The sequence below is a fragment of the Gastrolobium bilobum genome, unplaced genomic scaffold (genome assembly GCF_033153095.1).
Source record: "Gastrolobium bilobum isolate Gb01-03AN ecotype WA unplaced genomic scaffold, APGP_CSIRO_Gbil_v1 utg2193, whole genome shotgun sequence".
Classification (NCBI taxonomy): Eukaryota; Viridiplantae; Streptophyta; class Magnoliopsida; order Fabales; family Fabaceae; genus Gastrolobium; species Gastrolobium bilobum.
This window is the reverse complement of record NW_026897609.1, coordinates 239481-264172: the sequence shown is the minus strand read 5'-3', so window position 1 is coordinate 264172 and position 24692 is coordinate 239481. Positions and strand designations below refer to the sequence as shown.

Genomic DNA, 24692 nt, shown 5'->3' with positions numbered 1-24692 from the left:
TGTGTGTATATATATATATATATATATATATATATATATATATATGTTGCCTGTGAATCTCGAACTCCTGCTAGATTCACAAGCATAAAATGAGATGCCAATGCTACGAGTGATGCTAGAGACAATCCCACCTACAAAATTTATTAAATAATTTTTAAAATTTATATTTTAAATTGTATTTAAATTTAAAAATAATTGTACAATACAATAATTACTTGCTAGGACATGAGTGAAAATGGAGTTTATAAGGTCATTAATAATGATATTATCATCTCAATCTACAATAAAATCAGTTATCCAAAAAAAAAAATCTTAAATAAAATCAATCTTATCCATAAATTTTATCGCAGGTGTCTTAGTCTTGTATAAGCTTTTTTTATAAATCACGTGTATCTTTTATGAGAGGTAATTATATTCGGAATGAGTTCGAGATTAAGGTTTTAAACCTCTATTAAAGATGATACTAGGGAGGATTGAACACATACTCTCATTCTCAGCTGCTCAGTTTATATGCGCCAACTGAACTACCATCATTTGATTATAAAATTTTACAAGAACTTAACATTTCAGAATAAAATAAATGATATCAAATAAATGAAAATAAAAATATCAGCAATTTTATTATAGATATAATTTCTCCTTCTGTTACGATCTGATAGATCGATCTGTCCAATCAGAGATTGGTATGTTAATATAGGATCTGTTTGCCCTCTCTCAGGTACCTATAGGAGAGGTACCCTAAAGATAAGCGGGATCATTGTGCACTATAATATAACGACATAGTCAAGACGTGGGGTGTGTGCACAGTGACAAGCTAAGAGAGAGAATTTAGAGTGTGTGTACCTTATTGGTTTAACCCCTTATTTATAGATGGGTTACCTGGCAGGAGTGGACTTTTGGGCCTCTCAGGAGCATTTGGGGTCCAATTGTTGATCCATTGCTGTCGTAGTAAGATTAGCATAATTAAGAAATATTTTCTTAATTCTCTCTTAGCTGTTAGCCCTATTTAAGCCTTCTAGAATGTAGGCATTTGTTAGATCCATAACAGTTGCCCCCCAGCCCGGTAGTTTGGTTATCCAGGCTGCCGGGGTGAATTGTCTTGCCTTTTGCTTCATGTTTTCTACTGAGCTGAGAGCATTTGAGTTGTTGTAAAATTTTTACATATATGTTCCTTACCTCTCAGGCTTTTAAACCGGGATCCTTATTGCCCCTTATCTCGGTGGGTTGATCATAAACCATGGAAAACATTTCACGTCCTCATTGCCCCTTATATCGGTGGGTTGATCATAAACCATGGAAAACATTTCATGTATTTCTATACCGAGTTTGGGATGAGCTTGAGTGGTTGGGATCCAACTGGCGAGTTGCCCCCAAGCATCATTCCATACGCACACGTCCTGAGCTTGTAGCTTTCTTCTGGAACCGGGAAGGATTTTCCATTGTTAACTATGTGGGCGGGTTATACATGAACCCGACAAGATATTCTGCATGTGTACTTGGGTAACGAATGTGCTTGAGCAATTGGGATCCAACTGCGAGTTGCCCCCAAGCATCATTCGTATAACCCGGATAAGAGTTGTGGTATACTTGCATGTAATACCAGTAATCTCTGCATTTGAATTTCAAGTTAGCAGTCGAATTCTTGCTTTGACTTGGCATATTCATTGAAGCACTTTTCTTTAGGTTGGAACTTTCCTTGGCCGACTTAATTGCGTCAGCAATTGCAGTTATTATCTCTGTCATTCATTCAGCCGGTTTTAGTGAACCGAGTATTGAATATGTTGTTTCTGTATTTCTCCCTCAACTTTTTTTTTTGGCTGAGGTGGTGCTTTGGTGAGGCAGTGTTTGCCTCCTTTTAACATCGAGCCCGTAGTTATTCCTTCAGAGGCTTTCGCTTTGAGCCCAACTTCTTGCATTGTGGCTTTATTGATTCAGATTTAGCTTTTCAGCGTTAACTGAACAAAATGACTTAGCTAAAGTTTTTCATGCGGATTCCACTTTTTTCTTTTAACCCAATTTTCTTAATTAGGTTTTCAAATTTGAGGCATCATGGTGACTTGATCAAGGTCGTACCAATCTGCCCCTTATTTTCCAAGCCTGATTTCATTTATCACACCTTGTACACATGTTGTTTATTTTGACAACATTTAGGATTCAGAAGTGTCCTTCTGTTTTCCTATGTCTCGGCTAGAAGCCACAATCCTGCAATGTGCTTTTTATTTTTAACCCGTTTTTTATCCAGGTTCTTGCACGTTGCTAGACGTAGGTTTCCAATACCTTGGCTTTATAATATTTGACGTAGGTGTCATTTTTTGACTTTGTCTTGTTTAGTCGTTTTGACTTGTGAGCCATTTCAGATTGGGGTGTGATCATTTTTCTAGGATCCCCTCTCTCCAAACCTGTCTTCATTCTTTACCCCAGATTTTTATCATAGATCCTTTTTATAGGATCACATTCCTCCAAACCCGTCTTCATTTTATCGCGGATTGGGGCGTGATCCTTTTTCCCATGATCTCGTCTCTCCAAATCCGTCTTCATTTCATCGCGGATTGTGGTGTGATCCTATTTCTAGGATCACATCTCTCTAAACCCGTCTTCATTTTATCGCGGTTTGGGGTGTGATCCTTTTTTCCAGGACCCCTTCTCTCCAAACTCGTCTTCATATTATCGCGGGTTGGAGTATGATCATTTTTCCCAGGATCCCGTCTCTCCAAATTCGTCTTCATTTCATCGCGGATTGGGGTGTGATCCTATTTCTAGGATCACCTCTCTCCAAACCCGTCTTCATTAAGGAAATATTCCTTAATTCCCTCTTAGCTGTTAGCCCTATTTGGACCTTCTAAAATGTAGGCATTTGTCAGGTCTATAACACTTTTTTTTTTTTTTTTTACAGCTTCTTGTAATTAGACATATAATTTATGTAGAAAATGAAAGTTGCTAGCTGCCAAATTTTGTTTCCCTGATTTCCGAGTGTTGTTTTCAAAGACGGAGAAAGTCTTACTAAACTTTGTGTCATTTTTTAAAATAATATTTTCTTTCGTTAGGATAGAAATGTTTCGTTAGGATAGAAATGTATAGTATTACTGAATTTATCTTGGATTTAAGATTTCTTTTAAATATCTATGAAAGAGATATATTTGACGTTAGATGATCACTAAATGCATTAAGAATATAAGTGGTGTATGTGTACAATAAGAATATAATAAGGAGAAGATTATAGTTACTATATTTTTTTCTTACTACTTCTTATTATCAAATTTTAATCATTAATTTTCACCAATCTAATAGTTATAATTTATTGAAAATTAATAATTAATTAATAAATATAACCCAATAAATTATAACCGTTAAATTGACGAAAATCAACGGTTAAGATTTTAGTACTAAAATGTAGTAAGAAAAATAGGTAGTAAGTATAATCTCTCCCATATAATAATATGAGAGAGAATTAAAAATAGGAAAAACTGTGTATCATTTAAAAGGATATAAAGTTGTGTCATTTTAAGTGAGAGAAAGAGATAAATAAAGGAGGAGAGAGAGTAGACAGAAAAATATAAAGCTGTGGGTTCCACCTATTTGTGAGAGTGAAAAGATATAAGTTGTGTCATTTAAAATGACAAACAATTTTTCCTTAAAAATAATATACTTATAGACTTTATCTCTTATTTATAAGATATTATATGTGAGTAATGGAATTTTGTACTTTTTAATAATTTTTCTGGGTCCTAACATCAAGTCCATAACAGTTGCATTAGGATTAGCAAAAATTGAAGATTCTTTCCTTTATTTGCCTTAACTTTCTCTTTCAATTTTCTTTTATTGCGCGCTCTAAAATATGGGCCTCCCATATAGCTCATAACAAATACATATCTGAATTAAAAGTGGACAAGTTGGCAAGAGAAATATTTTAAAAGTATATGAGAAAATATCAGCCAAGTGTGGACAACGAGGGGACTAATTTGTCCCATAAGCCATTGCTATGTTGCTATCAGTCATTTTCTTTCACTATTGTCGTTGTTGATTTTTTTGGTAAGAGATTAGTTTCAAATTTTGCTTTATAGGGGTTTCACTCCATATACATTTTATGTCATATTAATTAGTTTTACGGAATGATTTTTTATAGAATGGAAATGAGATAGAAATGACACTGGGAATAGAAACAAATTGAAATAATCATTCTTACTTTTTGTTTGACATGAATAGAAAATAGAACAACTTTAATTTTATTTTTAATTTTATATACTGGTATGTTATAATTGTTAAAAATAATATAATAAAATTTATTGATGGTGAGACCAGAAACCTACTAATTATCTTTTTAAGTACCATATCCTTTATAAATTTTAGAAACAGAATAAAAAATGGGTTTTATAATTCTCATTCAACATGAGAATTCAAATTTTCCTACATACCCTTCGATTTCCGTGCTGACATGGGTCCTACATATAATTTTTTCTAACACATGGGTCCCACACGCTTTTTATCTCTACAACATGAGAATTGAATTCTCGTTCAACATGAGAAAATCAAACCCCATAAAAAATATGCTAATTCTAAAAAAATAAAACATTTTTCCAAAAAAAGAAGAAGCTGAAGGCATAAATATTTTGTTCTTAAAACTAATTTATAAAATAATTACAAAAAAATTGTTTTCCATGCTTTCTTTTTTAAAAATTAAAAATCAAAACAGAAAATAAAAACAAACCAAACCGTAATCTTCTTTTAGCAAAAGAAAACAAAATGAACCTCTCCAGTTCATTCAGGCATATATTTCCTATGAATTTTTCTTATACTTATCCTTTCCCCGGCCATTAGGATCCACATTCATACCTATCTTCTTATATAATATCTGTCTGCTTCTCTCACTCGCGACCCCACTAACAAAAATGAGCGTGTTACTTAAATAGCCTTCTCCAATTCTTGTCTTACCAAGAATTCACGACACCGTCAGAAAACTTCTAAACTCATTTTACTACTTATACTCTCTTTTGAGTGATTTGTTGTCACTTTGTAATTGAAACATGTAATTTGCAGTAATTAATCTAGAAGATAAAATTATTTTCTACACATATAAAAATTTATAAGATTCATATGAATTTATGTGAAGAGAAAAAAAAATATTAATCTTATATATTTTTAGAGAAAAATTATATTTACAACATCTTACATCCATATATTATATTTTCACAAATCGAACTCATTAATTAATTATTAATTCGTAATAAATGATAACCGTTGATTGATGAAAACTAACAGTTAAAATATAATTGTAAAAAGTTATAAATGAAAATAAATTGTAAGTATAACATTTATCGTTAATTTTTATGCATGCATAAAAATTAATTTTATCTTCTATAATTTAAAAAATATTAAATTCTTTTTTCATATAAGTAAAAGTCATTAAGTACTTTGAATTTTCCGTATCTAACTTTTTGTCTCATATGATCACGAGAAAAAAAGAACAGAACAAATCACCTGTAGGCCCTACTTACACCGCTAAGATAGTAAAGGAGGAACTTGGAAACAAAGAGCTGTTCTCGTACTTCAAATATTTATAGCCCTTAGCTTCTTCAAGTTCAAACACACCCACCATCTGATTCATCATCATATTTCATATCCTTCTTAATTAGGAGCCATGTCTAGCAAAGCTGGTCAGGTCATCAAGTGCAAAGGTTAGCTAGCCATGCATGCATCCATGTCTGTTCATTATTAATCTCATGGTTTTGATAATTCTTTTACTCACTTTGATTTTACCTTCTTCAATTACTAGATAGTACTCTGATATAATATATGATTACCGTTTTTTCTTTTGAGTATATATATAGCAAGATACTTTGACACTGATATCAAGTTAAAAAGTTTCATATCAAATTTTAATTATTAATTTTAGTCGATTGTTATTTATTATTAATTCTAAATAAATTATAATTATTAAATTAATAAAAATTAACGATAATAATTCTAAATAAATTATAATTATTAAATTAATAAAAATTAACTATTAAAATTTAGTGTAAAATTTTGTAGTGAGACACATGGATTGTGTTTCTGACTGTGTTATTAGCTGATGCACATGAAATATAGCTGCGGTGGCGTGGGAAGCATGCAAGCCACTAGTGATTGAAGAAATAGAGGTAGCTCCACCACAGGCTGGTGAAGTTCGTTTGAAGATCCTCTACACCTCCCTTTGTCGTTCTGATGTTAACTACTGGGACTGCAAGGTCATTCATTTACTTCATATGCATCTCTAAAATATTTCTTCTCGAATTCTCACATCTCATGTTATCATTTGGTAATTATTGGGTCTTAAATATCCCATATGGATAATGGATTATGTAAAATCATTATAAGTGGGAGGACCTTTAAAAATTCAATACTTTTAAAGTTTTGGGTCGAATTAACTTAAAAATATAAAAAAAAAATAGGAAAATTGTTTGTTAGCGACATGTTTCAAACTATTTTTTTATGTTTTTGAAGAAAATATAATTTTGAGAATCAAAGGTTTAAAAATTTCAAATGGCTACTTATTAAAAGAAGTTGATTTTGAAGCATGAAGAATATCCTCTTTTTTCTTGAGAATTTGCTTGATATTATTTTGCATTATCAGTGCTCTCTGCATCCAACCTGAGATTATTTTCTTTTCAGGGCCATACTTCGATTTTTCCCCGTATACTTGGTCACGAAGCTGCAGGGTATGTTTCTTTTGTGAAGATTTTCGTTAAAAATCATTAAAATTTCTTTGTCTAATGTTTCTTTTCTTCTTGACTTGAGTACTCATCTGGTTTCCTGTGTTCAAATATTTTATTTTTCTAACGTCCTTTTGTTTTTTTGACTTGATTAAATTATATTTTTTTGCTAGTATCAATGTGTTTGTTAAAATGATACAAAAAAATATATATGAATAAGAATATCCCTTATTTTTTATTGAAAAAACAAACTTACACTATTTTATGGGCCCAAAAGTGGTGAGATAATTAGTTAGTCAGAGAATTGTTCTAAACTATTCTTAAAGGACGAGGAGTGTGTGTAATGAAGGGAGCATGAATTGAGTGAATATTGGGGATCTGTTGGAGCCTGGGGTAGTTGGTTCTAAGGGGCGTTTGGTTATGAGAAATTTTTTTGTTCTTGGGAATCGTGATTTCTAGGAATATGCTGAGAAAGTGAATTTTCCAAGGATATTACCAAAAAACCAGGAAGGTTGGATCAAGTTTCCTGATTCTATATTTGGTTGATTGTCAATAATTATTAGGAATGTGGGCTGATTTTACAAAAATAATATTTAGGATGAACCTCCATTTTGACATGGAAGAACACCCAAATGTCTCGCTGTCCGTTCACCGGAGCTTTCCAGCATCCGCCATACTTTCTGGTAAAATGTACGGTAGTATAACCACATTCTCAACGTCCTAGCATGGATGCTTGTGCACAACGCCGAACGTCTGCAACACGATCGAGTTTTTCAATATTTCTGGTATCCCCTCAGCTATTGCCACGTCCTCCTTCACAAATGCAAAAAAACAAAGCCATTAAAAAGAAGGAACACTTTTAATGAAACCCGAATTTTGAACAATGTTTGGTTATGTACGAGGGTGTGGAAACATGTGCCAAAATCGTGGGAAGCGTCAAAGACGTGGTCGGATCCTCTGCTTCGGTTCCAGAATGGGTACTCAGTGGAGACGATTTGCACTGCGGAGGCAATGAGTGAACGCGCATGGCTAATCGCCGGAAAACTATTGACGGTGCTGAAGTTGCAAGACACATAGATGGGAATGAAGATAGGGTATTTTAGTTTTAAAGCATGTTATTTTATACATGAAAAAATTTCCCACCGCGTAGGTGGTATTCTTTGTTGGGAATTTGTTTTTTTCAGGAAAATTTTCACAACCCTTATATCACACGTGGGTAAATAGTAGGGTTGGCAAAAACGAGACAACCCATCGGGTTAGCTCGTAATCCGCCAAAAATGAGCCAGGTTGGGTTGGCAAAAATGAGCTGCCAACCCGACCCGAGCCAGCTCGTGAAAAAACGAGCCAACCCGCGGGTCAAACGAGCCAGCTCGAGGATTGAGTTTTTTTTTATATAAAAATACAAAATATAATATACAAAAATGGACAAAACCCACACATGTTGTCATCATTTTTCTTCCTTATCTAAACCTAAGTCCCTAATCTTCTCACATCCTGCCATTTTTATATTCTGTCTGGTTCAAATATCTTACCCACTTGGTAGGAAGTGGTTCTGATTGTTTCTTGATGTTGATGCAAATTTGTAAGAAAATTCGAAAATAAAATATTTTGCTTTTATTTCTCATTTTGTAACCCTTTGTTTAAACTGATGGAAGCCACATAGCTGATGCATTAATACTACAGGGTCATTTAAATAGGTTGAAAAGGAGCCAACCCGCGAGCAATTTTCGAGCCAACCCGCGAGCTATTTTTTCGAGCCAATCCACGAGCCATATTTTTGAGCCAACCCGCGAGCCAACCTTAACCCGACTCGGGTCAGATTGGGTTGGATTTTCTGGCTTGTTTTTTTTCCGATCTATTCCTAACTCGACTCATTTTTTTCGGCTTGAATGCGAGTTGGGTCGGTCGGGCCGGGTTGGCCCGTTTTGCCAACCCTAGTAAATAGGATTCCAAATGTGAGTTTTCTGATAATAAAAAATTTATCCTCTTACCAAATGGCCCCTAAAGGTGAGTTGGGTTCTTTGGGTGTTACGTTCTTGTTTTAGTGTTTATAAAAGGAGAGTATGCCTCCATTGTTTCAATAATTTTAGTGTTATAATTTTGGGTTCCATCAATTTGGTATCAGAGCATCTTCGATCCTAGAGGTGCTTTTGGTCCTTACAAAAAAAAAATTGAAACATATTGAAGAAAGTCGAGATGCGCACTGAGCTATTGGAAGAAATGATGAGAGTAGTTAAGAATTCCTTTCGCCAGCTTCGAGAAACCATATCGAAGTTCTTAGACCGTGTAGATTCATAAAGAAATGGATCTAACACACGTGAAGAGGAGATAAAGAGGAGAGTAGAGCTCAAGGCTTTGAGAGAGAAAATCAAGGGACAAATATATCTTCACATGTTCGCTACACCGAGAATCAAATAAACAAAAAAAAAAAGAACAAGAGAAAGAAAGGCACACAAAGGACATAGAAGAAGACGAATAAGCACACAAAGAAGAAAGAACAGAGGTTAAAGAAGAAGAAGCAGCAGCAGAAGCAAAAGAAGAAAAAGAAAAGGACAAAGGAGAATGTGATGAAGAACCAAAATCAAACGAAAGAAAGAAGACGCAGAAGAAGAAAAAAAATAGAAATAGTAGAAGTGGAAGAAAAGTAGCAGAACCAAAATCAAACAAGAAGAAGACGACACAGAAGAAGCCGAAAGAGATGAAGAAGAAGTAGCAGATGAAGAAGTAAAAAAAGAAGAAGGAAAAAATGATGTGGAAAACACTAAACAGAGTGTGAGGGAGAAAGGTAGGGCAAAAAAAATTAATTTAGGGCTTAGCCCCTCTTTATTTACAAAAAAAAAAAAATTAATTTATTGCTTTTTTAATGAAAAATTTACGAATATGTAGTCATTTTGAAATTATTTACGCAAATATAGCACTCAAACACGCCCCAGATGGGCGTGACTGGTTGGAGAGAGACACTCTCCATTTGGGCGTGACCGAGAAGAGAGACACTCCCCATTGGGGCGTGTTTCACCAGGTGCTGCCACGTGGCACAAAAGTCAATAGTTTGACCGTAAAACTTTGAAAGTCCATAACTTTTGACTCGGGTGTCCGAATTAGGTAATTTTTTTTGATTCCACATAAATTTTTGAGATCTACGTAATGACACCTCATTTGGCATATTTTGTCTGTCACAAAAAAACTTGAATTTACAACAATGATACCATAAGAACGTTTAAACCCAAATTAATAAAGAGAAAACCACTTTTTAATTAGGAGAAAGGAGAAGGTTAAAACCCAAATTAATATATATATATATATATAGTAACTATAACCTTCTCCTATTTTTTAAACGTTCTTATTAATTTGGGTTTAAACTTCTTATGGTATCATTGTTGTAAATTCAAATTTTTTTGTGAGAGACAAAATATGCCAAATGAGGTGTCATTACGTAGATGTCGAAAAGTTATGTGGAATCAAAAATATTTTTTACCTAATTCGAACACCCGAGTCAAAAGTTATAGACTTATAAAGTTTTAGGGTCAAACTGTGAGTCTGTGACACGTGACAGCACCTGGTGAAACATGCCCCAATGAGGAGTGTCTCTCTCGTGGGTCACGCCCAAATGGGGAGTATCTCTCTCCAAACCACTCATGCCCCTTTTGGGTGTGTCTCTCGTATGTCTCACGCCCCACATGGGCGTGTCTCTCTCCACTGGGTGACGCCCCATGGGGGCGCGTTTGACTGCTATACTTGTGTAAATAATTTCAAAACGACTATATTTTCGTAATTTTTTTATTAAAAAAACAATAAATTAATTTTTCTGCCACATGGTAGTATTGAAATTGGGTCATTTTTTTGACTGAATGGGTCATGCCCAAAGGAAATGGTGTTGGAATAAAAAATAATGGGTTTTATCCAAACCATTAAATATCGAGTCCCAAAACTTTTAATGATAAAAATTGAGAAATGAGTGCTGAAAATAATAATGGGTAAAGAGAAAAGAAAGACCCATAGGCTAGAATCAATAAATCTCTTGCTCAATGGCTCAATTTCTAATAATCCAGAAAATGAGCCCACATTAGTACACAGTGAAAGATGAAACACAAGTGGGCTGGGCTCATGAAATACAGTAACAACGAATGGCCCAAATGCTACTGAAGAAAGAAAAGATACAACTATGTGCACCTTGATGTTTGGAAGAAAGGCATTTGTAGCATACACAAATGCTAAAATAATAGTCAAGCTGGTGAATAATGTTGGTGTTGTTGTCCATGGTTATCCTGAGGTCAATAGCTACTTGAAGGATGTGTTTGTCCCAAATGATAGTGTGTCCATGTCAGAGGTGTAGATTTCAAGGAGTGAGCAATCCCAGTATTTTAGCACTGAGAACAAGGTGGGACCCAGGTGGAAGTTTTTCTCACATTACCTATCCTCTCTCTTCACATTGAGAACAAGGTGAATTTTGGAGAGGAGTATTGATAGGCTCAAAAGTGGTGAGATAATTAGTTAGTTAGCTAGTTAGAGAATTATTCTAAAATATTATTAAAGATCAGGATAAAAGAAGGGGGAGTGTGTGTAATGAAAGGAGCATGAATTGAGTGAATATTAGAGATTTGTGGATCTTTTGGAGTCTAGCGTAGTTGGTTCTAAGGGTAAGTTAGGTTTCTTTTGGTGTTATGTTATTGTATTAGTATATGTCAAAAAAGGTTAAGCCTCCATTGTTTCAATAATTTCAGTGTTATAATTATGGGTTCCATCTTTATTCAATGACTTGTTTAATGTAGCAAGAGCACTTCATTAATATGCATCTATCATTAGATTGTTGTGATGTTATTTGATTAGGATTGTGGAGAGCATAGGAGAGGGTGTGACTCATCTCAAACCAGGAGATCATGCACTCCCTGTATTCACTGGAGAGTGTGGGGAATGCCCACATTGTAAGTCTGAAGAGAGCAACATGTGTGAACTGCTAAGGGTCAGCGTTACTAGGGGTGTTATGCTCAATGACGGTAAGACAAGATTCTCCAAAAATGGACAGCCCATATACCACTTTGTGGGAACCTCTACATTTAGTGAATACACTGTTGTCCATGCTAAATGTGTTGCAAAGATCAACCCTGCTGCCCCACTTGACAAAGTTTGTATTCTCAGTTGCGGATTCTGCACAGGTTTGGAATATCCTCATCTTCAAGTCAACTTAGTCGTTAGAAATATTTAATATAAAAATTGTTTTAAGATGCTTGGTTCATGACATGATATTAGAGCCTCTTTAGTGGTTTAGAGTTCAACTCTTATGTTAGAAATATGTAAAAAAAAAAAAAAAAAAACCATTAATGTAGCTTTACCTATTATTTTAAATTTTTGGGTTGGATTGGTTGTTTACATATCACAGATTTGATCCTCATCGCCCCTTTTAATTAATAATTAATTGAGTCTTGTGAAGTTTCTTAGCACAAGTTGGTAGGCCTGTGTATTATCCAGCCTTCAAGCCCAGTAGGCTTTCGTGTGAGGGGGCGTGTTACATATATAAAAATCATTAATGTAGCCTTATACAACAATTTAATCATTTGGGTTAAATTGATTCTTTACACCTTATATTGATCCCTTTATTTTTTTAATAAATATTGTGGAATTTTTTCGCACAAGATAAGTGAGTTTCTATATTGTCCATTATTCAAGTGCAAAAGGCTTGTGTGAGGGGACAACCTTACACTACGTTATAACCTTACGAGAGAGTTGGTTAGTGACAATAGTGATAGGAGTTTGGTGATTCTATTTTTATGTATAAATCAATTTTTTTTTTTTTTTTTTGTAAATATGTATAAATCAATTTTGTTCATGCTTGTAGGATTTGGTGCTACTGTAAACGTGGCAAAACCGAAGCCTGGTTCTTCTGTAGCTATATTTGGATTGGGAGCTGTTGGCCTTGCTGTATGCTGTCTATTCTGCTTTATTGTGGATTTCGAATACTTAGCCAATTGCTACAAACAAAAGAAATAGTAACTCGACCTTTTCTTTGTAATCTGCATATTTAGGCTGCTGAAGGGGCTAGGATATCTGGTGCTTCTAGAATCATTGGGGTTGATTTAATTTCCAGCCGATTTGAACAAGGTTAATGATTTCATTTTTAACTCAGAATTTCAAACATTCAACAGATGCAGCTGACTATAGTGCTATTCACTTGCTAATGATAGTTTCTGCTTTTAATTTATTGGCAGCCAAAAATTTTGGAGTCACTGACTTTGTGAACCCAAAAGATCATGACAAACCTGTACAACAGGTTAGTTAAAAAAAAACATATTTAGTGATGTTTTTAAGGGTTCGTCGTTTCTGCTGTCGCTGCGGATGAGAAAAGTTGCAGCAAACTTTTAACACTAAGATACGGAGCCGAATAAAAAAAACAAAAAAAAAACACATCAGGATACGGAACCGTATCCTGATGAAAATAAGTGTTACTGCACATTTTCCAATATGCAGCGCGACATGAGAGCTATTAAAGCCTGTTTTTAATTACCAAATATCCACAAATAGTGTTAGTTTCATGAGATTGAGCATTTCTATTCTATTTTGGAATTTTCATTAAATTTTGCACTTTAATGCCATATGAACTATATGAGATTGAGAATTTTCAATTTGTGGATAGGTAATTGTTGAAATGACTAACGGAGGAGTTGACCGTGCACTTGAATGTACTGGAAACGTCGAAGCCTCGATAGCAGCATTTGAATGTGTTCATGATGTACTTATTTAAAACCCAGAGAACTTACATGTTGCTAGAACATTATATATTATTAAGCATATTACTAATGTTGCAATCTTCTCAGGGTTGGGGTGTAGCTGTACTTGTTGGTCTGCCAAAAGATGATGCTGTTTTCAAAACTCACCCTTCGAATTTCTTATTTGAGAGGACCATTAAGGGTACCTTCTATGGAAACTACAAACCGCTCACTGATCTTCCATCTGTTGTGGAGAAGTACATGAACAAGGTAAGCTTACATATACAGATCCAAATGATCTTGTTGGAAACTATTGTGGGGTCGACCTCTTTGTTATTTATGTTGAAAATTTGAACTTGATGATATTATAGGAGCTAGAACTGGAGAAATTCATCACTCACTCAGTTCCATTTTCGGAGATTAACAAATCATTTGAATACATGCTGAAAGGGGAGTCAATCAGGTGTGTCATCCGCATGGAAGGCTAAATAAACAATAATGAATAATATAGAATAGCCTCTGGCTTGGGAGCATTGTGTTTCTTTCTGATCATGATCCAAATCCCATCAGTGAATAGAAGTAATAAAAGTTTTCAGAATAAGAGTGCCTTTCTTGGCTGTTTATATTGTGACTTTTGTGTCTTGTATCGAATATAAGCAGTATGAGCCTTGACGAGTCATGGTTCACTTGTCATAAATAAAATTTAACACTTCAAAAGACTGGCCCCAACACTGTTCATTTGGATTAATAAGTGTCCCTGCTGAAACATCAATGGTTGTGCGTTATCTTTTTGGTTCTTTTGAGTATTTTTTTTTTTTTTTTTAAATATTTCAATCGGTTCATCGCTTCGCGACTAGTCTGATTCGGGGCGGGTCCAAGATTAAGGCTTTAAATCCCTCCCAAAAGTAATAATAAGAGGATCGAACACATGCTCTCATCCCACTTAACTATTCTTGTTGCCAGCGTCCACCAACACTTGTTGCATTTGAAGACTTTTTACTATTCTTAAGCTACAAATGTGTAAGTAAAATAAATTTCCGCGTAAAGCATGTATAGGGAAGAGGAGAACGTACCTTAATTTGCCTCAACATGACAACCAAAAATATTCTTTTCATATTCTGACAGAAACCAAGGAAAATAATCTCTTCAATTTTTCATGTGATCGTGGAAATATTTTATGCAATCGAGTTTTGGTCCAATTATAGAAAATGAAAGCTACTTATGTGACTAGAGGTTACAGACTCGTTGTCAAATTATAGGAAGGTTTATTTATCTATTTATTGGATAAACGAAGGTTTATTTATTTATTTAACTACTGGGAAACATATTGTGGTTGAATGTTGAAACGTCAAATTAATGACAAGATACATAATGTACCCCCTAAAAAACAAGTAAAGAATTGAAATTAAAAGGTAATATAAGTAACAAGTACATATGCTAAGTAGTGCAAAGGCTATATAGTTAACTTTGATCGTTGGATCACAATATTTATATGTTCCCTGTGAATCTCGAACTCCTGCTACTCACAAGCACAAAATGAGAACCCCACCTACATCTTAAGCCAATAAGATTCATTATTAGTTGGGCACCTTGTATTCTAGAAAACAACATTTTCCTCCACAAACCATGTTGCTTCTTATAGAAGACCACCTAGTAATCGTAGCTTGACCACATGCACATTTATGCAATGCCTATGGCCTTTGTCTTTCTTCCCTAGGGACCTTTCAAGTGAGGAAAAGGACCGTACATTCTCCTTATATTCATTGAGGATCAAACTGGTAATATATATATATTTTTTCCCTTTTGTTGCGACTTTCTCTGTACTTTATGTTTGCCAAATTTTTTCCACAAATTATTTGTTTTTGAATATTCATTTGAAATTACATAAATCAGTTGTGAGATCATAATAGTATATTCTATAGGATAAATAGTTTTCTTGTTGTACATATAAACAGATAAAAGGGAACCTCCAAAAAAAAAGTTTGTAATTTGGGAATATGTTATCCCAGGAAAATGGATTGATGTGATTTCAAAGGCTTACAGAAGTTCATAAATTAAGTTACATTTATAAATTCACATTATGTTACATTTTGACCAAACTACACCAAAGTTAAAGAGCCGTGCAAGAGCATACCAAAAAAAAAAAAAAAGAGCCGTGCAAGAAAAAAACAAAATCGAATAAAAGAAGGCAAATTGCTTTCTCTTTCATTTAAATTTTTCTTAATAAAATTTTATGCTACACTTATACTCCTCTCTTATCTATCTAGTTCTCTATACTCTTTATACATTAATATTTTATTGAGATGAATATTGTTTGGAAATATTATTCTCTCTCCTATCTGGTTATTTACCTACTCCCACCCAATTTTATAGATCATTTGTTATAAAAGTTTGAGTAAAGTCGCTTTGATCCATAATAAAAAAAATATGGTCTCTATTTTTGTTCCATACAACAAAAAAAAAAAATTAATTCTTTTATAATTTCAATTCTTTGAAAATATAATTTTTAAAAATTCAATGAAAATTCAATTTAGTTCCCTAAAAATGAACTTATATGAGTATTATTTTTTTATAAAGAACGAAGATGAGAATCATAATTTTTATTAGAAACAAAAAAAGACTTTACTGTAAAAGTTTCTTTTATGTTATTTTTTCCATATCAGTATCACCGAGAGATTAAAAAAGTAAAGTAAGGAATATTAACGTGGAATAATATAGTTGGGTTGCTGAATAAACGAGCTACATGGTACGAACCGCAGCTGATTATTCCAACTTCATGAAGAATACTGGATAAGGGTTACCACTTCATTAACCCTGACAACTTTAACACACAAAATCAGCTCCTAATCTAACCGACACGTGTCAGCTCACAAATCGTACTTTTCCTTTTTAGATATATATTTTAGTATTTTAGGATGAATAAAATGAAATGGCATCCAATTGTTTTTTTTATTAATTTCCTTGTTTTTCATTATTTGCTATTCCATGATTCCATCCACAATGAAGCATGAAATCAACCTGTAATTCCGGTTGCCCACCCATCTCTCTCTCTCTCTGTTGATTCATTAATATCTGGTTCCACAAGAGGGAAACACTCACTTCCACTTCCTTCCATTGATTCCTCCTCAAATTGTAAAAATTTCGTAACTGATGTTATTGTATTCCCAAATTGTACAGTTAGAATTTTTTATTTTTCTTTTGCAACGTCGTCAAATTTGTACAGTTAGAGTTGTAGATGATGAGGAGCAAAGGAATTTGAAAAGGGGAAGAAAAAAAAAAAAATCAAATTTTGATTTGTGGGTCGTGTCATTAGGTTTGAGAAAGTGGCTAAAATGAGCTTGGGTGCGGCTGAGGAAGAATCAGGAGCAGAGGTTCATGTCCCAGCTGATATTGATTGGGAAAAGCTTGATAAATCAAAGTTCTTCTTGCTGGGTGCAGCACTTTTCTCTGGGGTTTCAGCAACTCTGTACCCTATTGTTGTGTTGAAAACCCGGTTGCAAGTAGCTCAATCTCAAGCTTCTTGCATCAAGAGTGCATTTTCAGTGATCAGGGTTGAGGGTTTTAGAGCATTGTACAGAGGGTTTGGGACTTCTTTGATGGGTACAATCCCTGCTAGAGCCTTATATATGGCTGCACTTGAGGTTACCAAGAGTAATGTAGGTACTGCTACCCTTAGTTTTGGGCTAGCTGAACCAACTGCTGCTACAATTGCCAATGCAGCTGCAGGATTGAGTGCAGCCATGGCAGCTCAACTTGTGTGGACCCCAGTTGATGTTGTGAGCCAGAGGTTGATGGTTCAAGGTGGTTCTAGTTCTTCACCTCAATATATCAATGGGATTGATGCCTTTAGGAAAATTCTTAGGACAGATGGTCTTAGGGGATTCTATAGGGGTTTTGGGATATCCATTTTGACATATGCACCTTCAAATGCAGTTTGGTGGGGTTCATATTCTGTTGCACAAAGGCTGCTTTGGGGTGGAGTTGGATACTACTTGTGTAAGAAAGATGATAATGATGAGAGGAGTGGTAATGCAGCTAATGAATTGAGGCCAGATTCAAAAACAGTAATGGCAGTTCAGGGAGTCAGTGCAGCAATGGCTGGTGGAATGTGTGCTTTGATTACCATGCCACTGGATACAATCAAGACAAGATTGCAGGTCTTGGATGGTGATGAGAATGGGCGTCGTGGACCAACAGTTATGCAGACACTGAGGAATTTGGTTAAGGAAGGTGGTTGGATGGCTTGTTACAGAGGGTTGGGACCTAGATGGGCTTCAATGTCAGTGTCTGCCACAACAATGATCATTACTTATGAGTTCCTAAAACGACTTTCCACGAAAAATCAAGAGGTTTTGACTTGACCAAAGGATAGAATTATAACAACAAAGAAAACAAAGAAAAGGAGAAGAGGTTTTCTCCTCTCTTTCTTTCTTTTGTCTAATTTATGCCCTTAATTTCTTTCAGCTTCAGCATGCCTGCTTGATCAATGTAAGTTATTGTAGGTCATCTTATATATATTTTGAAAATAAAATTTTTCTTAGAACACAACTATATTTTATGTTTCTTTTAGTCACCATTGATATTATGCATATTCCTCATATTGATTTGGAAGTCTGACCTTATAATCATGCGCTAATGTGGTTTAAATCCCACAAGGGTCTTTAGAAACCCTGAAACCAAAATTCCTTTAATTTCAATATTGTATAAAGCTTGTGGCTTTCTAATTGAATCTTGTCTACCATACAACCCACTGAGGTCTTTCGAATAAGAATTCTCTGAGTTGGGTATAGCAGCCACTTATCACCCTTTTTGGGAATCTTGTATTTTTCCACTCACCTTTTTCTATGAATAGATCAATGCTGATGAGTGGGAAGTGGGAACAACTTTAAGATATTTATTTTTAGGGTCCCAGCTCTGCAAAAAATTTCCTCTTATGCAACTAATCACAATTATATCTTATCAGTAAGACATAATTGTAATATTAAAATTGTTGTAATATTAAAATTGTTTCTTCTTTGTCCGTCACCTTATGAGAAGAGAAAAAAATAGTTTTTAAAATTATAATTATATTTTACCAATAAGACATTATATAATATTAAAATTGTTTTAAAATATAATTATAATATTAAAGTTATTTTTTCTTTCTCCCATATCAACCGACAATCTTTTGAAAAGAGAAAAAAAAAAATAGTTTTTAAAATTACAACTATATCTTACCAATAAGCTATAGTTGTAATTGGTTGCTGTAAAAATATTTCCCTTGCAAGTTATTTTGCCTTATTTCTATATGGGTTTGGTTTGTGGTGGATAGCTATAATTGAATGGGGGGACTACCAACATGTTGGGTGGGTAGAGATGGGAGTAGAGTATCATTATTTTGAAAATATAAATTACATGGTGGCCATATGTTACCTGTTTCGCAAATGTCGTGGTACCCATATAGAATCTTGAACAAATTAAAATTAGAGGAGAGATATTTTCACTACCAAAATGTTTCACTATCAACTTACTACCTATTTAATCATCATTAGATTAACATTTTCTCTCTCTTCGAAAACTTTTTAACATTCTCTCTCTTTGATCCAATAGTGATGTGATGGGTAATAAGTTAGTAGTAAGAATTTTTTGTAGTTAGAATATCCTTACTCTGGAAATTAATGTGTAATATCCTTGTTAATGTGTTGATCAGTATTATTTACAACACAATAGTTGAACACAATTTTTTTTTTCTTTTTTGGACATACAAAATGAGAAATAAAAACTAAAAAGTGAGGCATGGAGATTTGCCATTTCCCAACCCAGCATCCAATGAAAATCAATTTAATTAAGCTCCTTGTGACCCGGTCACGGATACTGGGTAAATAAATCAACCAGTAGGTCACTACATGTCCCCAGCACCAAGTCTCATGTTCAATTTCATTGAATGTTTTATAAAAAAATCTAAAAATCGGTTCAAATAGTATGCCAGTTTAATACCGGTTCGACTCATTTATAGCCAATTCACCGGTCTCATACTAGTTGTTTAATGGCATGCGTTTATCTCAACCTCTCTCGGTTTGGGTTTTGGTTAGACATGCATATACTGTGTTCTAGGCTCCTATTTTCTGGGCATCAAATCTGGCTTGGGCCCTAGACTACTAAACATTGTTTCCCACTCAACATTCGAAAGGGACTACAAAAATTAAGACGCCAAGATGTCATGCCATTCAATTGGTGCAAATGCAGTTCTACTTTCATTTCCATGAGGAAATGGTGGCCAGGAGATTATGGTTTCAATCCCACTTGTATGAAGCCTTTGCCGAGGTGGTTCCAAAGCAGAGACTCGGGAAAAGACCTAAACTTTACCAAGTCAACAATGCTTCAACTACACATAGATAAACCCAAGTAGGCATCAAATGACTTGCAGGCAACAACAAAACCGACAAAGCATAAATCCTATCAGACTAGCATTGATAAATCCTACAGACTAGAAAATAAACCTGCATGTGTCAAACAGAAAAACTATCCATCAACTGCATCTAGAAAGGAAAGCATATTAACCAGGTCAGCAAAGACTCCAACAGTTTGTCCAAGATGGAAACTTGGTTAGCGTGCTCTCTTGTTACTGCATGATGGGCACTTGTATTGCTTGATATGCTCTGCCCTAGCAGGGGTGATCTTCACACATTTGCCATGGAACCACTTCTCACAGATGTCACAGCAAATCCAGAACTCATTAGCGCCATCATTATTCTCACCACATGCCCCACAAAAGGCCTCTCCATGTTCAGCATCCTCTAGCTCTTCCAGTCCTTCGTCCTCATCTTTTGATTGTAATGCCTTTGACTGTCTACCCTGTGTTTCAGGAGCCCGCTGCTCCACCAGCCACAAATTAGATGAGAACAAAAACTATACGAGTGAAAGGGAACCACAAACAAGATAACACCACCTAAGCAAGTAAGATATTCTTAACCTCCCACAGTATACATTCAATTTACAGCCTGACTTAAATCATACACTTTAAAAACAATAGAGATACCACTATCAATAATGAATTTCCAAATTCTACATTCTGAATTCAAAATAACAATAAAGAAACATGAAATAACATATTAGGATAGGATCCTTTTCTCTCCTTTTTTTATTTCTCCATCCCTGTAACATCCCTTACAGGATGGTGGGTAGCAGTTGCAACTTGCAAGTCTAAACAGAGAGGGAGTTCATTAACAGTTCGATACTCATTTGCATGCCATAACTTCAGACCAAATTTCATTTTACGAGTACAGTGCTTGCAAGAATCAATCACAAGAATCAATCAGTGCAACCAATTTATTCATCTTAATTTTAAATTTTGAATGTGGAAGCAAGGTCAAAACTAATACACAATAAGCATGGCCAAGGATGGAGTTCTTTCCTTATCACCAAAATGCAAATCAAACACCTCATCTTTTTTTTTTTTTTTAGGTTAATGATGGAAGGGAGAAGTTGTAACAAGGTCATGCAAGATTAACACAGATTGTTTCCCACTCTGGCTACTTTTTCTGGGTAAATGACAATGTCTTGAATGAGGAAGAACCCTTTTAGTTCTTGATTTAAAGGATTGTTTCATTCTGGTCTTGCTGAAAGCAGCCAATTAAACTAGTTGCCCATTTTCTTCTTCTTTCTTTCTTTCTTTTTCTTTTTTTCTTAAAAAAAAAATCAGTTCAGCGTCTGTAAGTTTAGATTATTACAGTTAATACTTAATACCAAGTTTTCACACCTTGTCTTGGGTAAGGCAGACAACAGAAAGTTAAGCGGCCACAAGCTTAATGCTTCTAATTTGCACAAGAGCCATGTCAATCCACTTATTTATTTTATTTTTATTTAGAGCAAAGAGAGAAAAGGGATTTTTTTTTTTGAGATATTCAAATCGTTTTATCGCTTCGCGACTAGTACGATTCGAGGAGGGTCCGGAAATTAAGGCTTTAAACCCCTCTCAAAGACGGTACTAGGGAGGATCGAACACATGCTCTCACCCTCACCTGCTCAGTTCCCTGGCGCCAACTGAGCTACCATCATTTGGTGAGAAAAAGGAATTTAAAACTGCAAAAGAAGAAATAAAAAAAAAGACACTACCCACTGACCATAGCTTACTATATTTTAGGTCAAGGGTTATATCTAGGAGATACCATAATTCTAAACTCCTAAGGCATATATAGCAGTAATTTAGTATAGATTGAATAGAATATTAAAAACTTAACTTCTAATAATACCTTAAAATATGTTACCAGATTTATCTCATGGAGATGGTTATATAGATCTAATGCATATGAAATACATTCATTGATCCTTTACCTGGGGGACATAATTCTAAAGAGGGTTTCTATTATAAACAGCCTACAACTCAGAGAGACAAGTATGTATGAACAAATGTATTTGTTTGGATTGTGTGGGTGTGCGGATAAAAATTTTATTTACCACTTTAGAGCCGGACTTAGATTTGCTGCCACTGTTGTTTGAAACTGAAGACTTTTCTTTAACTTGTTTCTTTGATGTGCCAGAAACAACTTCAAATATTGTTGGTAGTTCATTAATCATATTGAATAGTCGTTTCCTGCATTACAAATGCCAAATCATGAGTAGACAGATGCAAAAGAAAAGATATACAACATTAACAAGTATCCAGAACAACTGCACAGATTATTAAATGGTGACTGAAAGAAAATTGATTATGCCTGCTAAATAACAGACCACTGATAGGGATCTATCATTCACAACATAATCAAAATAAAAGTCCAACTTTTCCTCCTCTACGTCTGTCCTCTCTCTCTCTCTCTCTCTCTCTCTCTCTCTCTCTCTCTCTCTCTCCCCTTCATCTTATTTATCTATTTATTTTTCTCAGAAAGAAAATGCTAAACATGCTATTCTATGCTTCAACATCTTTGCCTCCATCAAGGTAGGCAACTGTTTCAGCAAATAAGCAAACAAAATTACAAATCAACTGGGATAAAAAGCTGTGATACAAACAACTAGTAAGTGGAAACAATTGTTAGTACTAAGCAAGCAAGAAGAAAACTCCAACGCAACAAGGGGGGGAAAAACAAAAAACCAACACCGACCAACACTGAACCAATGTGATAAATCAGACAAGCATGACCCAAAATGCTTCCTTATTTTCAACCTCATCTTAAGCCAACTTCTTTACAAGTTGACTTCGGATAAAAAGAAAAATGCTCAGAGTAAGATATACCTCTCAGCTCTATCAAACCCAAATCTGGCTCCAAAATAGAAGGCAAGGCCAAGTAACCATGTATCACTATGAACAGCAACTAAAGATAACCAGTCTTTTTCTTGCATGCCATCCCTAGCAAAGTTAAGGCCCAGCACAGGCTCAGGAAGCTCTGGAGGAACTTCTTCAACGGGTAAATTTACTTCCCACCGCTCATCAGGCAATCCATATAAGCACAAGTTCTCCTTATCTGGGAAAAATAAATAAATAATAACATACAAAACTGCAAAGAAAAAAAATTCATTATGGAAAAATAATTTGCAATTCTACCTTCACATTATATTTTATCTGCAGCTAGAATAACCCCATTACATCATTACTCCCAAATCAAAATTCACACTCAAAAGGGTTTTGAGAAGTATCAAGCATTCCATAATGGCGAATCAAATGAATTCACAACAGTCAATAACAACATTTGACAATCACATGTTTTACAACTATGTAACCAATCACTGACCTTAAGGAGAAAACACATTCTCCCAGTGCATATTGTATATCACAAATTCACAACATGCTTGAATACAGTCTGCAACTATATTTAATCATAGAAGGGCAACAAGCACTGCACTATAGTTCATGGCTACATCGACTGGTGAATTCAACAGAACTTTATTTAATTTAATAAATTAAGTTAAAGCATTCGAGCGTAACTAACCAGGATCACATTGGCTGAAGAAATCTTCAACATCTGCAACAATCAAAAACGTTAAATAAGGGAAAACATTTCAAAAAAGAGCAAGTTTTGTCAAGTACGTAGATCTAGAAACACGAAACAAAGGATGCGTATAACTAATTGGTTATTTACTCAAGAAACACGAAATATGATATATTTAAAAAAAAAAAATAATTTTTGGTTTCTTAATTTGTTAGGAAAAATTGAATTAAATAATAATTAAGAAAGGAAGGGGTAATTATTAATTTATAATGCATGGAATGCGAAGCACATTACATTACCAGTGGTGAGGGCTTTGATGACGCCAGCTCTTCGGCCCTTGAAATCGTGAAAAATATCTTCGACGGAGCGACCTCTCATCTCCATTATCCAAACGCGAAATCAGAAGCAATTGTTGTTTGTCACGCTCAGAGACAGTGAAAACGAGGTCGTTTAGGGTCTCACTAACTCTCTTGCATGATACGCCACAATTTTATTTCACAACCCACACACACTTCTCTGAGAGAGACAGAGACAGAGACAGAGACAGAGAGAGAAAGAGAGAGAGAGAGAGAAGAGAGAGAACAAAAAACAACGCAGCAGCACGCAGCAGCGCAGGGTATGCGTTTATGTTTGGAATTTATATGCATGTTGGATCCTCTGCGCTCATATCCACCGTAACTAAAATTATGACGTGGATGATCGGACATCATTTCTCAAATTCGTTTTAATTTATTTTCCAATGTATTAATTTATGGATTTAATGTTTATAAAGTGAATCTAGATAATATTCGCTTTCAAAACGACGTTATTTTGGGTTAAAAAATTATAATAAAAAAGACTATTATAATTCTAAAATAAATTATAATTACAAAAATACCTTAATTTCTCTCCCAAAACGACGACGACCTGTAACAAAAACGTCCCCTTAATTCATTTGTTTTATAAACATATCCACAACACAATGATGCAATCGTGTGGGACCCAACCAGTTAGGATTTCTGCCCAACGTGTGTCAGCACTTTTATTTTATTTTATTTTAATATTATCTTCTAATTATATACTCAAATTCGAAAGTATATTTAAATTTTTTCCTTGTCCGAGTTGTCTCTAATAAATGTATTGATTAAAAATCAAAATAGTCAACCAAAGTTAAAAGTAACTGTCAGCCAAGAGAGATGAAATTCGCATCGTAGTTGATAGTAGTATTTTGTAAGATGAAAGGAAATTTTTTTAAATCTCATCTAATTAATAGTTGGTATATTAGATGTTTATGAACCAACGATTATCATTTATTACGAATTAATAATTAATTTATAAATTTGATTTGTAAAAATAATAACCGTTGATTAACGAAAAGTGAAGATTAAAATATAATTGTAAAAAGTTATAAATAAAAATAATTA

General features: G+C 34.4%; 3 protein-coding genes across 8 annotated transcripts; 2 read left to right on the top strand and 1 right to left on the bottom strand.

Annotated features, from left to right (window-relative positions):
* The first annotated feature begins 1293 nt into the window (after window positions 1–1293).
* On the top strand, window positions 1294–14104 carry LOC133308525 (alcohol dehydrogenase 1-like). Of its 2 annotated transcripts, XM_061509148.1 has the most exons (11): window positions 1294–1309; window positions 5634–5672; window positions 6085–6221; window positions 6646–6692; window positions 11514–11839; window positions 12520–12602; window positions 12707–12782; window positions 12890–12951; window positions 13315–13410; window positions 13496–13657; window positions 13759–14104. In XM_061509148.1, the coding sequence occupies exons 1-11, from the start codon at window positions 1294–1296 to the stop codon at window positions 13873–13875; spliced, it is 1161 nt and encodes a 386-aa protein (XP_061365132.1). In that variant the 3' UTR covers window positions 13876–14104. The 2 variants fall into 2 exon arrangements, with proteins under 2 accessions (XP_061365132.1, XP_061365131.1); XM_061509147.1 differs by lacking the exon at window positions 1294–1309 and having other exon boundaries at window positions 5528–5672.
* Window positions 14105–16528: 2424 nt separating this feature from the next.
* Window positions 16529–17932, top strand: LOC133308545 (uncharacterized). Its single transcript, XM_061509175.1, has one exon. The coding sequence runs from the start codon at window positions 16720–16722 to the stop codon at window positions 17746–17748; it is 1029 nt and encodes a 342-aa protein (XP_061365159.1). The 5' UTR covers window positions 16529–16719; the 3' UTR covers window positions 17749–17932.
* Window positions 17933–19492: 1560 nt separating this feature from the next.
* Window positions 19493–23873, bottom strand: LOC133308546 (PHD finger protein ALFIN-LIKE 4-like). Of its 5 annotated transcripts, none has more exons than XM_061509179.1 (5): window positions 23589–23873; window positions 23290–23322; window positions 22596–22824; window positions 21824–21959; window positions 19496–20221 (listed from the first exon to the last, which is right to left on the bottom strand). In XM_061509179.1, exons 1-5 carry the CDS (start codon window positions 23671–23673, stop codon window positions 19973–19975), a joined length of 732 nt encoding a protein of 243 aa, XP_061365163.1. In that variant the 5' UTR covers window positions 23674–23873; the 3' UTR covers window positions 19496–19972. The 5 variants fall into 5 exon arrangements, with proteins under 5 accessions (XP_061365165.1, XP_061365163.1, XP_061365164.1 ...); XM_061509180.1 differs by having other exon boundaries at window positions 21827–21959; XM_061509178.1 differs by having other exon boundaries at window positions 19498–20239; window positions 21827–21959.
* Window positions 23874–24692: the final 819 nt, after the last annotated feature.

What these genes read in the sequence shown, in the direction of transcription:
- LOC133308525 (XM_061509148.1), top strand. An exon ending in CAGTTGCGGATTCTGCACAG is followed by an intron (nt 11,840 to 12,519) that starts GTTTGGAATATC and finishes TCATGCTTGTAG; the next exon opens with GATTTGGTGCTACTGTAAAC. An exon ending in TGGAGAAGTACATGAACAAG is followed by an intron (nt 13,658 to 13,758) that starts GTAAGCTTACAT and finishes ATGATATTATAG; the next exon opens with GAGCTAGAACTGGAGAAATT.
- LOC133308545 (XM_061509175.1), top strand. Translation starts at nt 16,720, where the DNA reads ATGAGCTTGGGTGCGGCTGAGGAAGAATCAGGAGCAGAGGTTCATGTC.
- LOC133308546 (XM_061509177.1), bottom strand. Translation starts at nt 23,673, where the DNA reads ATGGAGATGAGAGGTCGCTCCGTCGAAGATATTTTTCACGATTTCAAG. An exon ending in CATCAAAGCCCTCACCACTG is followed by an intron (nt 23,323 to 23,588) that starts GTAATGTAATGT and finishes TGATTGTTGCAG; the next exon opens with ATGTTGAAGATTTCTTCAGC. An exon ending in GGGTTTGATAGAGCTGAGAG is followed by an intron (nt 21,960 to 22,595) that starts GTATATCTTACT and finishes TTTGTAATGCAG; the next exon opens with GAAACGACTATTCAATATGA.